The following is a 13,181-nucleotide window of genomic DNA, read 5'->3' as shown; positions in this document are numbered from 1 at the left end:
AACTGGACGCCCGGTCCGACGGACTGGGAGCTGGTGGAGAGCGTCTTCATCGACAGTAACGGCCGTTGTTCGTACGACGACCTCCGGATCCAGAAAAAGAACCGGGATGCGGACGTGGCGTCGTATCTCAGTGTCACGGGCACCGCGCCAGTGATTGACATATCCTCTAGTTCGTCAGCCTCGCCAAGCTCTGATGATGATTCTGACGGTCCCTCCGGTCCCGACAGGCCATTGGGTTTGGGTCAATCTGCCTTGTCTTCGTGGCGAGAGCGCCAGCGTCTCAAGTCCCGGTTGTTCGTCTCCAACGAAGATTCAGAACTGGACTCAGACTCAGATTCGAAATCCTCCTTGGCAACCGAATCATCCACCGAACTGTCGTCCGACTCCGATTCGGAATCTTCAAGCTCGGACTCAGACACCGCGATCGGCTCCCATCGATCATTCGACGAGATTCTCAGCGCCCACCTCCCCAGCCGCGCCCCATCCGCCGCCCTCTCCCAGAGCCCCATCCGCAGCGATCTCCCGCTCAACCCCGCCCCCGAGACGCCAACCGCACCCAAGCGGCGCGAGTCAACCGCCAGCGGCCTGTTCGTCACGCCCGGCCCTGCCCGCACCGCATCCGCATCCGCATCCGCATCCGCATCCACAACCCCCAACCAACCACCCACCCCCCACACCCCAGACCCCACCAACAACAATAACACGCGCGCCAGCCCCCCCGCAAGCACTGCCGCTGCTTCGTCCCAGACCAAGCGCGAGTCGACAACACCCGGGCTGTTCGTCACGCCTGGGCCGTCGGGGCCGCTGGATGATGATGATGATGATGGTGGTGGTGGTGGTGGTGGTGGGGAGGGTGGTAATGGGGAAGGGGCCGCGGCGTTGGGGGAAATGATGGTGGAGGAGTTGTCGTCTTTGGGGTCGGATGAGGAGGTGACTTCTTCTTCTTCTTCTTCTTCTTCTTCTGGGGAGTCGTCATCGGAGGAGTCGGATGAGGAGGAGTCGGATGATGGGTTGTCGTCGGACAGTGATGGGGAGGGGGATGATTCGTCCGGGTGGGACGGCCCGGAGGGTAGGAACGGCGGCAGCAGCAACAGCGGTGGTGGTGGAGGGAGGATGGGGAGCTTGTTCTCTGGCTCCGACGCTGATGCTGGCAGTGACGGCGATGATGAGGGGGTGGGGGGTAAGGGCTGGCTGGCTAGGCTGGGTCGTGGTGGTCACAGGCAACGCAAACGATCGCGGAGTTGGGTGTCCAGAGGTGATCCGTCAAAGGGCAAGCGCCCCCGGGTGGGGAAGTGAGACGAAAACTGGTGAGAGTCGGGGGATGGGGGCGAGAATTTGGGCGGTAATGGCGTGGATGTGGTTGCCGGTTTGGCTGGAGGAGTCCGTCTCGTACCACGGATGGGATATTATTCCTCGTCTTGCGTTTTGCACGTTTGCGCTCTCACCAACACACGCACAAGTCCTTCCTGCCAGTATTATCTTCTTCATGCGAGTTTCTTACAAGGCGTTCGGGGCCGAGCCATTGATTGAGATACCCAGGGCACAGGCGTTAAGTGGGATCCGATATCAGGGCAAACGCCCTCGGGTATTTCTTCTTTCATAATTAACCCAGCTACTTTAATCAAAAGTAATCTTCTTCCCTTGAAACGGGGCACTCATCTGCTCCTTTGCCTTGGCCAATCGTCTCGCCTCCCAACTCGGGTGGAGAGAACCCGAGTCGTCCCGCTTCCTCGGAGCTGGCTCCTTCTTCGGAGGACCTAACTCCGTTTCGTTTGCCCCCGAGGCTCTCGCCTTATCTAGTAGGGGGTTGCGGATACCACGTTTCCATGGCTTCGAGTTTCCGTCGACGGCACCACGCTTGGCGTCCCAACCCGAGTCGCGGCCCTTGGCGGGCTCTTGCAGATGCTTTGCTTTCTCGCCGAACTTCTTCTCCCAGATGGCCTGTCTTGCGCGCTGCCCTCGACGGTTTCTGCGTTCCGGAGCTACATCGATGTCGGATGCTGACTCTGAGCCGGAGATGTAGCCGCCCATGAGACTGGGTAGGAAGGTGGAATCTGTTGGTTTGAGCGGGCCCTTTGCCTTCTTGGCTTTCTTTACCGGCGGAGATACGGACGAGGCAGAGCTCTCGGCATCTGACTCGGCCTCATCGTCGCTGGCCGAGCTCTGCTGGCCTTCCTCGTCATCGCTGAAACCATTGAATTCCTCCTCGCTGCTGCTCCCCTCTTCCTCATCAGAGGTGAGTTCCATAGGGTCCAGATCTTGGTCGTCTCCACCTTCCTCGTCGGTTGTGATCTCCATCGGGTCCAGCTCCATGGTTGACGGTTTTTTCGTCCGCCCCTTCACGAGCACTTCCTCGCTGTCATCCTCGCTCTCCTCGTCGGAATCCAAACCCAACAGCTTGTCCAGTTGAGAGATACTCTTTTCTTCTTCCTCCTCATCTGCGTCACTGCCGTCGCTTTGGCCCCCCTGGTCAATCTTCTCCCTGTCGTTATCCCTTTCTTTTTTCCCTGGCCTGGCTTCCTTTCTTCCATCCTTCTCCTCGTCCGTCTTCAGACCAGCTCTCGTTTTCCCCTTCCCCACCTCGCTATCCAACCCATCCTCCTTCTCTCCCCCTCCCTTCCCCTTCCTCACCCGCCCCCTCTTCTCCGGCACCGGCACACCCAGCGCGCCACAAACCGCCTCAACAGCCTTCTCCACCACCCTCCTGACCTCGACCCGATTATACAACGAACTCGTCACATTATGCAGCGCGGCGCGCTCCTCATCGGTAAGCTCCGGCCTGGGCACGCCGGCACGCACCTCGGCAGGCAAGCGCTCGGAAACATCGGCAACGGCCTTGACGCGCAGCAGCGACGAGCACAGGTGGGCGTGGGCGGTCTGCTGCAGGTCGAGCGACTTGAGCACGACGATCTCGTTCTCGATGCGCGCCCGCTTGTCGGCCGGGGCCTTGCGGTCCGCCAGTCGTTTGGATTGCCGCTGTCGCTCGAAGCCCTTGGCGGCGCGCAGCGCTTGGAAGAGGTCGGTGCGGTGGCGCGTGAAGAGCGCTTCGAGGGAGACGTCGTCGCGTTTGCGTTTGGGCATTTTTGGTTTTGAGGTGGAAGGGAGGGGTTGTTGGTTGTTGGGTGCGTCAATGGGTGATTGTTGATTGGAATGAAGTGTATTTCGTTTATTGGGCGAAGTTGGCGATAACGGTAGTCGTTGGATTGTTGGATCGTGGTGGTGATGCAGCTTCTTGGTGTTGTGGATGGGAAAAAAAGATCAATGGACTTCTCCCCACCTCCGAGAAATTAAGTGGGTCGCCGGCGAGCTCGAGCTCCGCCCCACTTCTGTTGGCAGGGCTGGGCCGCGACGGAAACGAAAGCCAGTCGCGTAAAGTGGACAGGGATGGACGCGATTTTGTCTTTGTCGAAGGTCGATGCTCTGGAACTCAGGGAGGTGGAGGGGCATCAACGTAACCAGCCACGCGACAAGCCGACTCGAGACAAGGCCCAACGGCGACATCCTGCTTCAGACCTAGCGATTTTGCTGCGATTCTCCTTACGAATAGCTCCCCGGTTAGCGATACCGTTTCATTGGGCACTGTTTGTTTTGATTGTTTATTTTGACAGTCGCCGCCCCTAATTGCATTGCATCCATCGCATTGCATCGCCGACCGCCTTCCCGCCCCGAGCGAACTCCCGCGACCTTCGCCTTTGCGCTCCGAGCTTCTTCTGCGCATTCTGCGCCTCGCGCGCCAATTGCAATAATACCACGCGCGCGACAGACACAATGGCATCCTCGGGGCGCGCAATACAATACACCATCCCGGCAAGGGAAGACTTTAATAAGCTCGCCGACGAACAAAAAACACGTATCAACGAGGCAGTAGGTCTACTCAATTCCATGGTCACGGACACCCGAAAGACAAGACAACCCGTCCCACCCTAACACCTTCTTTCCACAGTTCGACCTCTTCGACTCCAACAAGGACGGCCTGCTCTCGTACGAGGAATTCCGGTTCGTGCTGCGGGCGCTGGGGTTCGAGCTGCCCAAGGCGCAGACGTACGACCTGCTGATCCGGCACGGGCAGAAGCCGGCGAGCTGGCCGCACGACCAGGAGTGCGCGCCCGTGTACCGCCAGTTCAGCCTGCCGACGGCGCAGGCCCTCTCGGGCACGCTGATCCGCGGCCGCGACCCGCGCGAGGAGCTGCGCCGCGCCTTCCGCTTGTTCGATACCGACGGCAAGGGCATGATCACCCAGGACGACCTGCGCAAGGTCAGCAAGCAGGTCGGCAACAACATACCCGACGCCGACATCGTCGCCATGGTCGAGGAGTTCGACGCGTCCGGGAAAGGGGGGGTGGACGAGGACGAGTTTTTGAGGTTGATGATGTCCAAGAAGTGACACGCGTTCTGTTGTTGGTTTTTATCTGCTGGGGCGGTGGGTGGCAAGCTTGATACCCAGGCGGCTGTGTCGTGCGTGCGTGGGGGTGTGAGTAGAGTGGACTGTGTTTGGATGACGATGGACTGTGGGAGCGAGCACTTGACCATGGGGGGGGGAGCTCGAATTCTGGGTTATGATATACAGCACCATTGAAGCATGGGCATTTTGGCATCTAGCAATTTCACTCACTAATCCCGCTTCAGCTCTCCCTTTTCACGCAGATGACCCAATCCACACTCCCCACCGGCCACATGAACTTCTCGCTGCCGCTCTTGACCTCCCACTTGGCGATCTCCTTTTCGCCGCCCTCGGCCCCGCACGTCCTAAGCAGCGCCTCGATCTCATCCGGCGTCCTTGTCCTCAAGCACGACATCCACCCGTCGAAAACCAACACGGCCGGCAGGACGGGCACCACGTAGGTCAACACCAACGATAGCGGCGCTCCCCACAGCAGCGCGTAGTAAGGCGCCATGACCATTATCCCGATCCCGAGAAAGCAGCACGCCACAAACCCGGCGATGCCCCGGTCCTGCAGCTCAAAGATTCTGTGTCCACCGCTTGTTAGCAGACCCCACGGAACAAGCCCCCAAATAGATAAAGAGAAGAAGCGCAAGGGAAAAGAATAAGAAGAGAATGACCTACCCAAACCCCTCCCCCCCACCATCAACCGTATCCCTCAATATCCTTCGCGCCAACCCATCATCAAAGTGATGAAACGCCAGATTAAACAGCCGAAACACCTTCTTCTTCCCCTCCGGCCCCCTATACCTCCGGATCAACTCGCGCGGCACGCGCGCCGCGTCCACCGGCTCAGCAACATAGCTGATGGCGCCGGGGGCGTCGGCCTGCGCGACGGCTTTCGCCCAGAGGTCCGTGTGCGGGTGCAGGTCGGTCAGCACGAAGTGTAAGGGTTCGTCTTTTGCGATGGGGTTGGAGTTGCCGTTGGTTAGTTCCTTTCTGGCGGTGTTGTTGTTGTTGCTGGTTTTGGGGGTGGAGGGGCGGTTGAGGTGGCGCTCGATGGAGGGCGTGGGCCCGCCGGCGCCGGCGCAGAAGTCGATGAAGACGTGGGAGTGCAGGTTGGGGGCGAGGTGGGTGCGCAGGAGGTTGGCGACGAGCTCGGCTGGGGAGGATTTTTGGATGAGGGGGATCTGGGTTGAGGTTAGTTGGGGGGGGGGGCGTTCTTGGGGAAGGAAGGGAGGGGAGGGCGGGTGGACATACGTGAGTTGTCCAGGTCGCGGTGAGGCCGGCTTGCATGTAGGCTCGTAGGATTGGAGGGAACCTGGTGTCGGTGTGAGAGGTTAACTCTGGGTAACTATTTTCTTTATGTTTCTGGCTTACCATGGCATGTCTGCAAACTCAAAAACATCCATTCGGGGCACGAGAGGTGCCATTTTGTTGTATTTTTCGTGTCGTGTTAGTCAGTTGCGAGTGACTGTCAGCGGACTGGGGATGTTTGTGGAGTTTTGTGGTTCCGGTTTGGCTCAATTGCTAGTTTTTACATTTGAAATGTTAGTAAAAGGGAAGGCCGATCAATGCTTTTTTTCACTGCACCTCCGATGTGTTGAAGTCGTCATGACGTTGCTCAGGCGCAGTTGTCGTGGTGAGCGCTGGAATGCCAGAATTAATCCCTGCTCGCCAAGATGATGTTCACAGGGATCCTGTCGCACTGCAGGGGTTTCGAGGTTTGAAGGATCAAAAAGACGGAAATGCAGCAGCCTGAGGTCAAAGACCAACGACCAACTCCCAATCTCACTTGAGACGAAACTCCCAGCTCCCTTTTCAATATTCGTACATTAGTAGAAAACATACGCGTCCCCGGTCCCTTAGCCCTTCTCTCCGACCTTACCCGTTCCATCCGAACCCCGAACCCGATTGAGGTTTCACAAAAAGCCAACGCAGTCATTGGCTCGCCAAAGGTACCTTGCAGTACCGAAGCACGCCTCCTGTGGTGCGGTCAGCGGGTCGGGTGCAGTGGGCTTGGGTGTCTCGGCTCTGCATTCAAACGTCACAGATTCCCATTTAGAAGCTCCCTAGATGATTCCTTCCCAGACTCAGTTATTAACCTTCTTGCACTTCGACAACAACCGCCGATATGGGACTAGTTGTCGATTATGGAAGTTATATTCTCGTCGCCGTGGTCGTAGCCATCCTCGTCAGTGCCGTCTCCAGGCCGGGTAAGGCCATTACAAGAAACGGAAAGCCATTAAAGTAAGAACTAAACCAGCCATAATACTCTTAAATACCTGTATCATGACAGCATCCATGTTGAGTTCTGAACCTCCGCTGACCACCGTTCAGGAACCCCCCAGACACCCTCCCTCTGGTCGGCAACGGCATCAAATTCCTGCAATCTCGCTGGGACTTACTCAGCTGGTTCGAGCAGTGTCAGCGGCAGTTCGGCTATGAGACGGCTGCTCTGTGTGTGCCAACACTACCCCCGGGGGTGCTCATCCACGACCCGCGGAACCTCGAGTTCGTCTTCAAAAACGAGGGACTATTCACTAAGGGCGAGTTTGTGAAGAGGCGGGCTTGGGATCTGTTTGGTAAGCTTCGCAGTCAACATCTGTCTAACCCATCCTAATATGGCATGCTGCGTAGGCAATGGCATCATCAACGCCGATGGCGACTTTTGGAAGCTGCAACGTAAGGCGGGCGCGGCTTTCCTCAACACGGCCAACCTGAGGGTGCTCACCGACGTGGCACTCCCTCAGTACCTATCTGAGAGCGCCGACTACCTGAAGTCTAATGCCGACAAGGGCACTGTTGACCTACAGCATGTCTTTCACGAGATTACAACCAAACTCATGGGCAAGATGGCTTACAACGTAGGTAACACGGCCGACCCACCGTGCCCCTAACTAACGACATGCAGATGGAAATGCACGCCGACGACGAGTTCTCCCAGTCCTTTGACTACGCCTCTGGCGCCACAGCCGAACGCTTCCAGAACCCCCTATGGCGCGTCACCGAACTCTTCACCGGTTCCAAATTCCGCCGGTCCGTAGCCGTGATCAAAACCTTCGGCCGCCGCATCGTCACCAGCGCAGTCAAAGACCGGCACGAGCAAAAGTCCCGACACGAAACCGCCAACCCCCCAAACGAGGACAGCAAACTCGACCACATCTCCGGCTCCCTAATCCAATCACTCCTCGAAGCGCTCGGCAACGAAGAAACCGTCGCCGACGCCGCGCTGACCTACCTCTCCGCAGGCCGCGACACCACCGGCCAAGCCCTAACCTGGACCTTCTACCTCCTCCTACAGCACCCCACCGCCATCACCAAAATCCGCGCCGAAGTCCAACATCTCCTCTCCCAACAACCCCACCAACAACAACCCCAACAACAACCCTCACAATCACCACCAGACAGCAGACTCTTCACCCCCTCCACCCTGCCCTACACCACCGCCGTCTTCCACGAGGCCCTGCGCCTCTTCCCGCCCATCCCCTTCGAGATCCGCCAGTGCCAGGCCGACACCGCCCTGCCCGACGGCACCCTGCTGCCGCGCCACTCCGTGCTGGTCTGGTGTCTGTGGGCCATGCAGCGGTCGCGGTTGACGTGGGGGGCGGATGCGGATGCGTTTCGGCCGGAGCGTTTTCTTACTGGAGAGGGGGGTGAGGGTAATGCTGGGGGTGGGGGTGAGGGTGGGAGTGGGAGTGGGAGTGGGGAGGCGGGGATAGGAGGGAAGAGGTTCGTGCTGGGTAAGAGCGCGGCGGAGTTTCCTGTCTTTTATGGTGGTGCGAGGGCGTGTTTGGGGAGGAAGATGGCCGAGGCGATTGCCATGCAGGTTATTCCTGCTGTGGTGTGGGGGTTTGATGTGGAGAAGGGGTGGGAGGGCCCGATGGAGGGGAGGCGCAGCCAGACGAGCTTGACGTTGCCTATGGAGGGCGGGTTGCCTGTTAGAGTGACGGTGAGGGCTGGAGGGGGCGAGTAGACAGGAGTGGATGGGTAAGATGATGTTCTTTGGGAGCGATGGAGTTTGGGGGGCGGGTGGGGGGTTTTGGACACGAGTGCGGCGATATTATAGAGGGAGCGTACGAGCATTTGAACCATGTCCGGTTATGTTCTAGGATATTTCCTCATGTCAAACCTATTGCCTGTATTTACGTGCCTGGGTAACCCGTGATCCGCCGCTTGGTATCCCTTCTTCCTAGGTATTTTACTATGGCCTTGTTGGAATTCCCCGAGTCTGTGATTTGACATGGTTTGCTTTCATTCTCTCTTTTTTCTACACTCGTGTTCAGAGATGTTAACTAAATGAAGGTATCAATGATCTGGGTGAGAACTAAGACCAGTGACTCACAGCAACGGCAACTAGAGGGAAGTAGAAGATGGCCGCTGCAGCGAAGATGAAGATGAAACGATCTAGTTGCGTCCCTTACGTTATCAAACTCGTTCTCCGGCTTGACATATGGGCAAAGTTAACAATGTCGGTGGCCATAGCCGCCTAAAGCGCCATCGAGGTGATTATGGAGATGACTTCGTCCGCTGCTCCGGCAAACAGCGGTATGGATGGCATATAATGTTCGGGTCCGCTTCCCGATAATTAAGTTGTTATTTAGGCACGGGAGGCAAGAAAATAAACACTTTCGAGGCTCGGAAGCGTACAAGAGAGACATCATTGACTCGACATTGGGTCGAGGTCAGGGGCTGTCGCGATATTGAGAAGGGGCTCACCACCGAGACTCATATGGAATGTATTCGTATCACGACCAAATCATTAGACTTAGCAATCGGGGGGCCAAGGCTATGATTATCCGTAATATGTACGAGGTATCAGTAGTGTCAGAGACAGTGGTCACCATAGCACCAATTATTGGTCCGAAGCTCGAGGTGGAGAGGTGAGCGGCATCAAAGGCATGTTACATAACTTAGCAATGAATAGCCTGGTTATAGGGTGTTAAAATAGGGAGGTCAGCAAAACTTCATTGTGACTTTTCCTTATTGCCTGATCCTAAATGGCATTGATATGCAGAATATTGCTGTTAATATGTAGGATTATCCAACAAGTCCGATTATGGGTGAGTAGACATGGTGTTAAAGAACCACTCCAAATCAAATGCCAATAGCATTGTGGCGTAATGGGCCTCCGACTGCCACGTAAGATTTCGATCACGATGGACGTTCTGAGTCCGAGCCCGTGAGTGCTCACGGCAGACGGTTGGTACCGCGAACACGCGTCCACAGGCACAGACTGAGCAGGTCTCCGCAACACGAGTCCACAGCGAGGAGAGGTAACGGATGACCATGTAACGTCACGACTGGAAAACAAGCTTTCGGCAAATGCATTCTGTCTCATGCCGTGTCTCACGGCCACCAGCCCAACACCGGCCTCGGAAATGGCCACATTGGTGTTTGGAGACCTTGATCGAACGCGATCGATCGGCGGTAATCAAAGACGAGTGGGACTGGCGGGTCTCGGAGGAAGGGAACTGCCAGGACACCGTGTTTGTGTTGGGACAGACCTCGTTAGGGAATTGTGTACCGAGGATGGTTCCATCTTGACTGTTTCACCGCGGCATGGCCGATGGGGCATTCCGGGCCGCCGCCCGCGAGAGGGAGCTAATTGTGTTGTGTTGACGTGTTCCCGTGTTGATCGTTGCAACAAGACCCGAGGACCACTGACGGTGATAAGACAGGAGATGTTAGGTCCGAGGAGGGCAACCCCGAAGAACAGCAACAATATGGGGGGAGGAGATGGGAGGGTCGCAGTGGTCGGACTGTGGATAGGAAGTATGAGAGCAGCCGCCGGCGGGTTGAGAGGAAGACGGAGCAGGGCCCGAACTACAACGGCTCCAGCCAATAGCAATGACAATGGATGAGCCTCTGGTTGATCTCACTAAACCTATACCACCGCCCGACCAGTTCCCCGGGTATGAAGTGACTCTTGGCGACAATGCCTAGGCGCGGCCCGTCCCCCGTTGATGATGTACATACAGTGTCTAGGGTACCTGTCGGTGTTGCTGGGTCGTCCACCACGCGAGCTCAGATTTGCTCGGCTATGAGGCTCGCCCGCCTTGACCAAACCCGGGTGTCCTGAATCCGGGGTTGGTGGAGGAGTGCGGGCTGTCCCGTCTGGGCACGGGCTGCCGAAATGGTCACTCGTTGAGGGATTATATGTATATTGCTTGCATATTGTCTTATCTCTCAGATAAAGGCTTGATTGAGAGCACATTGTGCTTTGACTCTTTTCCGATGTACCCTCCCGTATTCCCGTGCCGGGACCCCTTTACCGGTGGACGACACAATGAGCCCAACTGGGACGAATTTGAGCTCGACCGACGGGTATCGGGAGAGAGCCCCAATAAAAATGAGGCAAAATTCAAGGATGATCGTGAGCCGGGAGGAGGCCTCCGGGGCGCGTTTCGGGAATTCCTTGCATCGCCGAGAGTCCTGAGAAGGGTGCCCTCGGCCATCATCGGAAGCAGTGTGCGGATTTGGGCGATACTGGGCCGCTGCCAAGAAGTCCCGAGTCGGCGGATATCGGGGAATCGGCAGATATTGAAAACGCCATCAAGGGCCGAGACGGACTGCCGGCTCAACGGGGCAACGGGGCAACGGGGGACAGACCGGTGTCAGGGAAGGCCAAGGCAAGGGAGAAACCGGAACACAACTTATCTCTCCCACACCAGGGCGTGCGCTTTGAATATCGTGAGGATCCTGGTGGAGCTGGAATTCTGGGCCTCCTGGGCGTCCCTTGGCGGCATGGCGGCGTCGACGTTCTGGTCCTCGCACCGAGTCAGCCAGCACACGAGGGCACACCACCAACTCACCGGGACACGCTATACTCAGAAGGTGCGGCAGCGTCAACAGACTTGGCGAGCATCCAGCACCAATCCACGAGCGTGAATAGCCTCCTGGCGTTGCCTGTTTTCGCCGTTGTCGTGCACAACCTTGCTGCTGGGCCCATTCGACCGCTTTCCACTGCAAAATAGCCCTCCGAAATCAGAAATTGGTTTCCCTTTACCGCCGTTTGCGTCCGCGTGACTCTGCTGGGTTTTGGGCAGCTGGGTTCTTGCACCGCGCATTGCCGTGTTCAGGTCCGCCAACCAATCATTCCGTACCGATTTCTGACAATCACATGCGGGAAGACGCCCCGGGCCAACGCCCGGCAAGGTCACGCTGGTCCCAACCTGGAAAGTTACGTAAGGGTCCAGGCCCAGCGTCCTCCAACTGATGTCACTCCCTAACAGCAAAGCAGCCCTTCGGCCGGCTGTTGCGAGTGGGAAGCCTGTTCCGGCAAGAACACTGGGTCCTGACGTTCTGAGATGCCCCTTTTTACTTAATCTGTGTTGCATATTCAATCCCTAGGTCGGGCAATGCCGGAGAATCCCTGGTGCACCGTGATTCACGGCCCCCTCGCTGACCTATGGCGGAAAGCTATCGGTAACGAAGATGGCGCCGGGGTGAGATCGAGGTGGGGCATACGTAAGATGGCGGGGTCCTTTCTTGAGGATCGGGAGTGTTTATCTGGGCGTCTCGGTGCCTGGCTTTGGCTGCCGTTCTCGGTTCCGATATTTCTTCGGAGCGGGAGTTGAAACACGGAAGGCATTTGCTTGGTTGGCCCGGCCGTTCCTTGATATCCCCAACATCCGCTTTTGGTGTGGTTTCAGCCCTTTGAGGTAATTCGCGGGGAAGCCACCTAGCTCTGGATCATGGGGCTTTTTTGGTCTAGCGGCGGCCAGAGCTTTTGTCACCCGTTTGTGAGAGTTTTCAACGTTGTGGGGTCGCGGGGTAACAATCGTCCTTCGAGAACAGGTTCGCGAACCCGGGAGAAGCAGGGCTGCCAAGGTCTGGGCAGCTCCAAGGCCCCGGATTGTCTGCAGTTGGAGTCACCGCCTTGGCGCTGAAGCGAGAAGGAAAACGTTCTGTGGTGGTTTGGGACATTGGCTGATTTGGTGCCAGCGAGCTGACACAGCGGGAGCGACATGCAGCGCCTCGGTCCAATCGCGAAAGACGAGCCTGCATTGAGCCCCTTCAACGTCAGCCCTGTCCGTTTGGTTAGAGCGAAAAAACACAGTCCGACACCAAACCGGATGCTCAAAAATAGCAGGAAATTAGACAACTACTCGACAACAACCGTGACAACTTACCACGCCGTACGAACTTGCAGGGGTATTTTGTTGCAGTAGGTCATGTGGTCTGCTCAGCCTCTTGTCGAGACCGATGCTCTTGTTCCTGTTGCCGTGGGGCCCCGCTTCCGAATCGGGTCACTAAAACCAACATCTCAGATTGTCCCTGCTTTCCCCGGCCGTCCACAAGATCAAGCAAATGGGGTCGGTGGAGGGGGTGGGATTGGTAAAACGGAATGGTGAAGCACAGACGCAGAATTGCATCTCTGGCAGGGTGCTGTTTCCGTCCGAGTGTCCCTTCCGTTGGGACGGCAGGTGCAGAGGACCAGAAGTGGCAAGATTTGACAAAAGAATTCGAAAGAGAGTAGCACTTTCCTGTGGCCGTCATCCAAACAAATCCAACGAAACACCGATCATGATGCACCGTCGCAGCACTCACGACGCGTAGTTGCATTCAATTGACTCCAAGACGGTGAAACTGGGCATCGCCGTCGTCGTTCCCGAACCCGACAGGGGTGGGATCAACCAGTTCCGGAAACAATTCGTGACCCAGCGGCCCAATCACCGCCAGCCCGAACGGTCATCCACTTGTACCCGGCTCAGTTCCGTCCTGGCGCACGTCAGTGCCGGTGGAATGCTATCGCCACTTGCCATTGGGCGTGGCCGGGCTCGAGGCCCCACGTCTT

At 57.2% G+C, this 13,181-nt stretch overlaps 5 protein-coding genes across 5 annotated transcripts; 3 read left to right on the top strand and 2 right to left on the bottom strand.

Moving 5' to 3' along the window:
- Positions 1-242: 242 nt before the first annotated feature.
- B0H64DRAFT_419742 (BUD22-domain-containing protein) lies at positions 243-3,081 on the bottom strand (the record flags this gene model as incomplete). Its single annotated transcript, XM_062805407.1, has 6 exons — positions 243-494; positions 1,078-1,200; positions 1,458-1,462; positions 1,656-2,638; positions 2,677-2,704; positions 2,796-3,081. 6 exons carry the CDS (start codon positions 3,079-3,081, stop codon positions 243-245), a joined length of 1,677 nt encoding a protein of 558 aa, XP_062656007.1.
- Positions 3,082-3,354: 273 nt separating this feature from the next.
- B0H64DRAFT_406847 (uncharacterized protein) lies at positions 3,355-4,546 on the top strand. The gene is made up of 2 exons (XM_062804530.1): positions 3,355-3,864; positions 3,944-4,546. The coding sequence occupies exons 1-2, from the start codon at positions 3,769-3,771 to the stop codon at positions 4,382-4,384; spliced, it is 537 nt and encodes a 178-aa protein (XP_062656006.1). The 5' UTR covers positions 3,355-3,768; the 3' UTR covers positions 4,385-4,546.
- Positions 4,547-4,622: 76 nt separating this feature from the next.
- On the bottom strand, positions 4,623-5,677 carry B0H64DRAFT_328248 (uncharacterized protein; the record flags this gene model as incomplete). Its single annotated transcript, XM_062800823.1, has 3 exons — positions 4,623-4,968; positions 5,066-5,571; positions 5,642-5,677. 3 exons carry the CDS (start codon positions 5,675-5,677, stop codon positions 4,623-4,625), a joined length of 888 nt encoding a protein of 295 aa, XP_062656005.1.
- A 521-nt stretch (positions 5,678-6,198) lies between these two features.
- Positions 6,199-8,388, top strand: B0H64DRAFT_365408 (cytochrome P450). Its single transcript, XM_062801876.1, has 5 exons — positions 6,199-6,631; positions 6,722-6,966; positions 7,022-7,248; positions 7,296-8,037; positions 8,107-8,388. Exons 1-5 carry the CDS (start codon positions 6,516-6,518, stop codon positions 8,355-8,357), a joined length of 1,581 nt encoding a protein of 526 aa, XP_062656004.1. The 5' UTR covers positions 6,199-6,515; the 3' UTR covers positions 8,358-8,388.
- Positions 8,389-10,188: 1,800 nt separating this feature from the next.
- On the top strand, positions 10,189-11,507 carry B0H64DRAFT_229436 (uncharacterized protein). The gene has a single exon (XM_062799706.1). The coding sequence runs from the start codon at positions 10,541-10,543 to the stop codon at positions 11,270-11,272; it is 732 nt and encodes a 243-aa protein (XP_062656003.1). The 5' UTR covers positions 10,189-10,540; the 3' UTR covers positions 11,273-11,507.
- Positions 11,508-13,181: the final 1,674 nt, after the last annotated feature.

Source organism: Chaetomium fimeti (assembly GCF_033439085.1).
Source record: "Chaetomium fimeti strain CBS 168.71 chromosome Unknown B0H64scaffold_7, whole genome shotgun sequence".
NCBI classification, from domain to species: domain Eukaryota; kingdom Fungi; phylum Ascomycota; class Sordariomycetes; order Sordariales; family Chaetomiaceae; genus Chaetomium; species Chaetomium fimeti.
Note: the sequence above shows the minus strand (reverse complement) of the source record. Positions and strands in the feature narration are given on the sequence as shown.

Excerpts from the sequence above, each read along its gene's own strand:
- B0H64DRAFT_406847 (XM_062804530.1), top strand. The coding sequence starts at position 3,769 with ATGGCATCCTCGGGGCGCGCAATACAATACACCATCCCGGCAAGGGAA. Across the intron at positions 3,865-3,943 it reads AAACACGTATCAACGAGGCA|TTCGACCTCTTCGACTCCAA; the intron begins GTAGGTCTACTC and ends TTCTTTCCACAG.
- B0H64DRAFT_365408 (XM_062801876.1), top strand. The coding sequence starts at position 6,516 with ATGGGACTAGTTGTCGATTATGGAAGTTATATTCTCGTCGCCGTGGTC. Across the intron at positions 6,632-6,721 it reads AGAAACGGAAAGCCATTAAA|GAACCCCCCAGACACCCTCC; the intron begins GTAAGAACTAAA and ends ACCACCGTTCAG. Across the intron at positions 6,967-7,021 it reads GCGGGCTTGGGATCTGTTTG|GCAATGGCATCATCAACGCC; the intron begins GTAAGCTTCGCA and ends CATGCTGCGTAG.
- B0H64DRAFT_229436 (XM_062799706.1), top strand. The coding sequence starts at position 10,541 with ATGTATATTGCTTGCATATTGTCTTATCTCTCAGATAAAGGCTTGATT.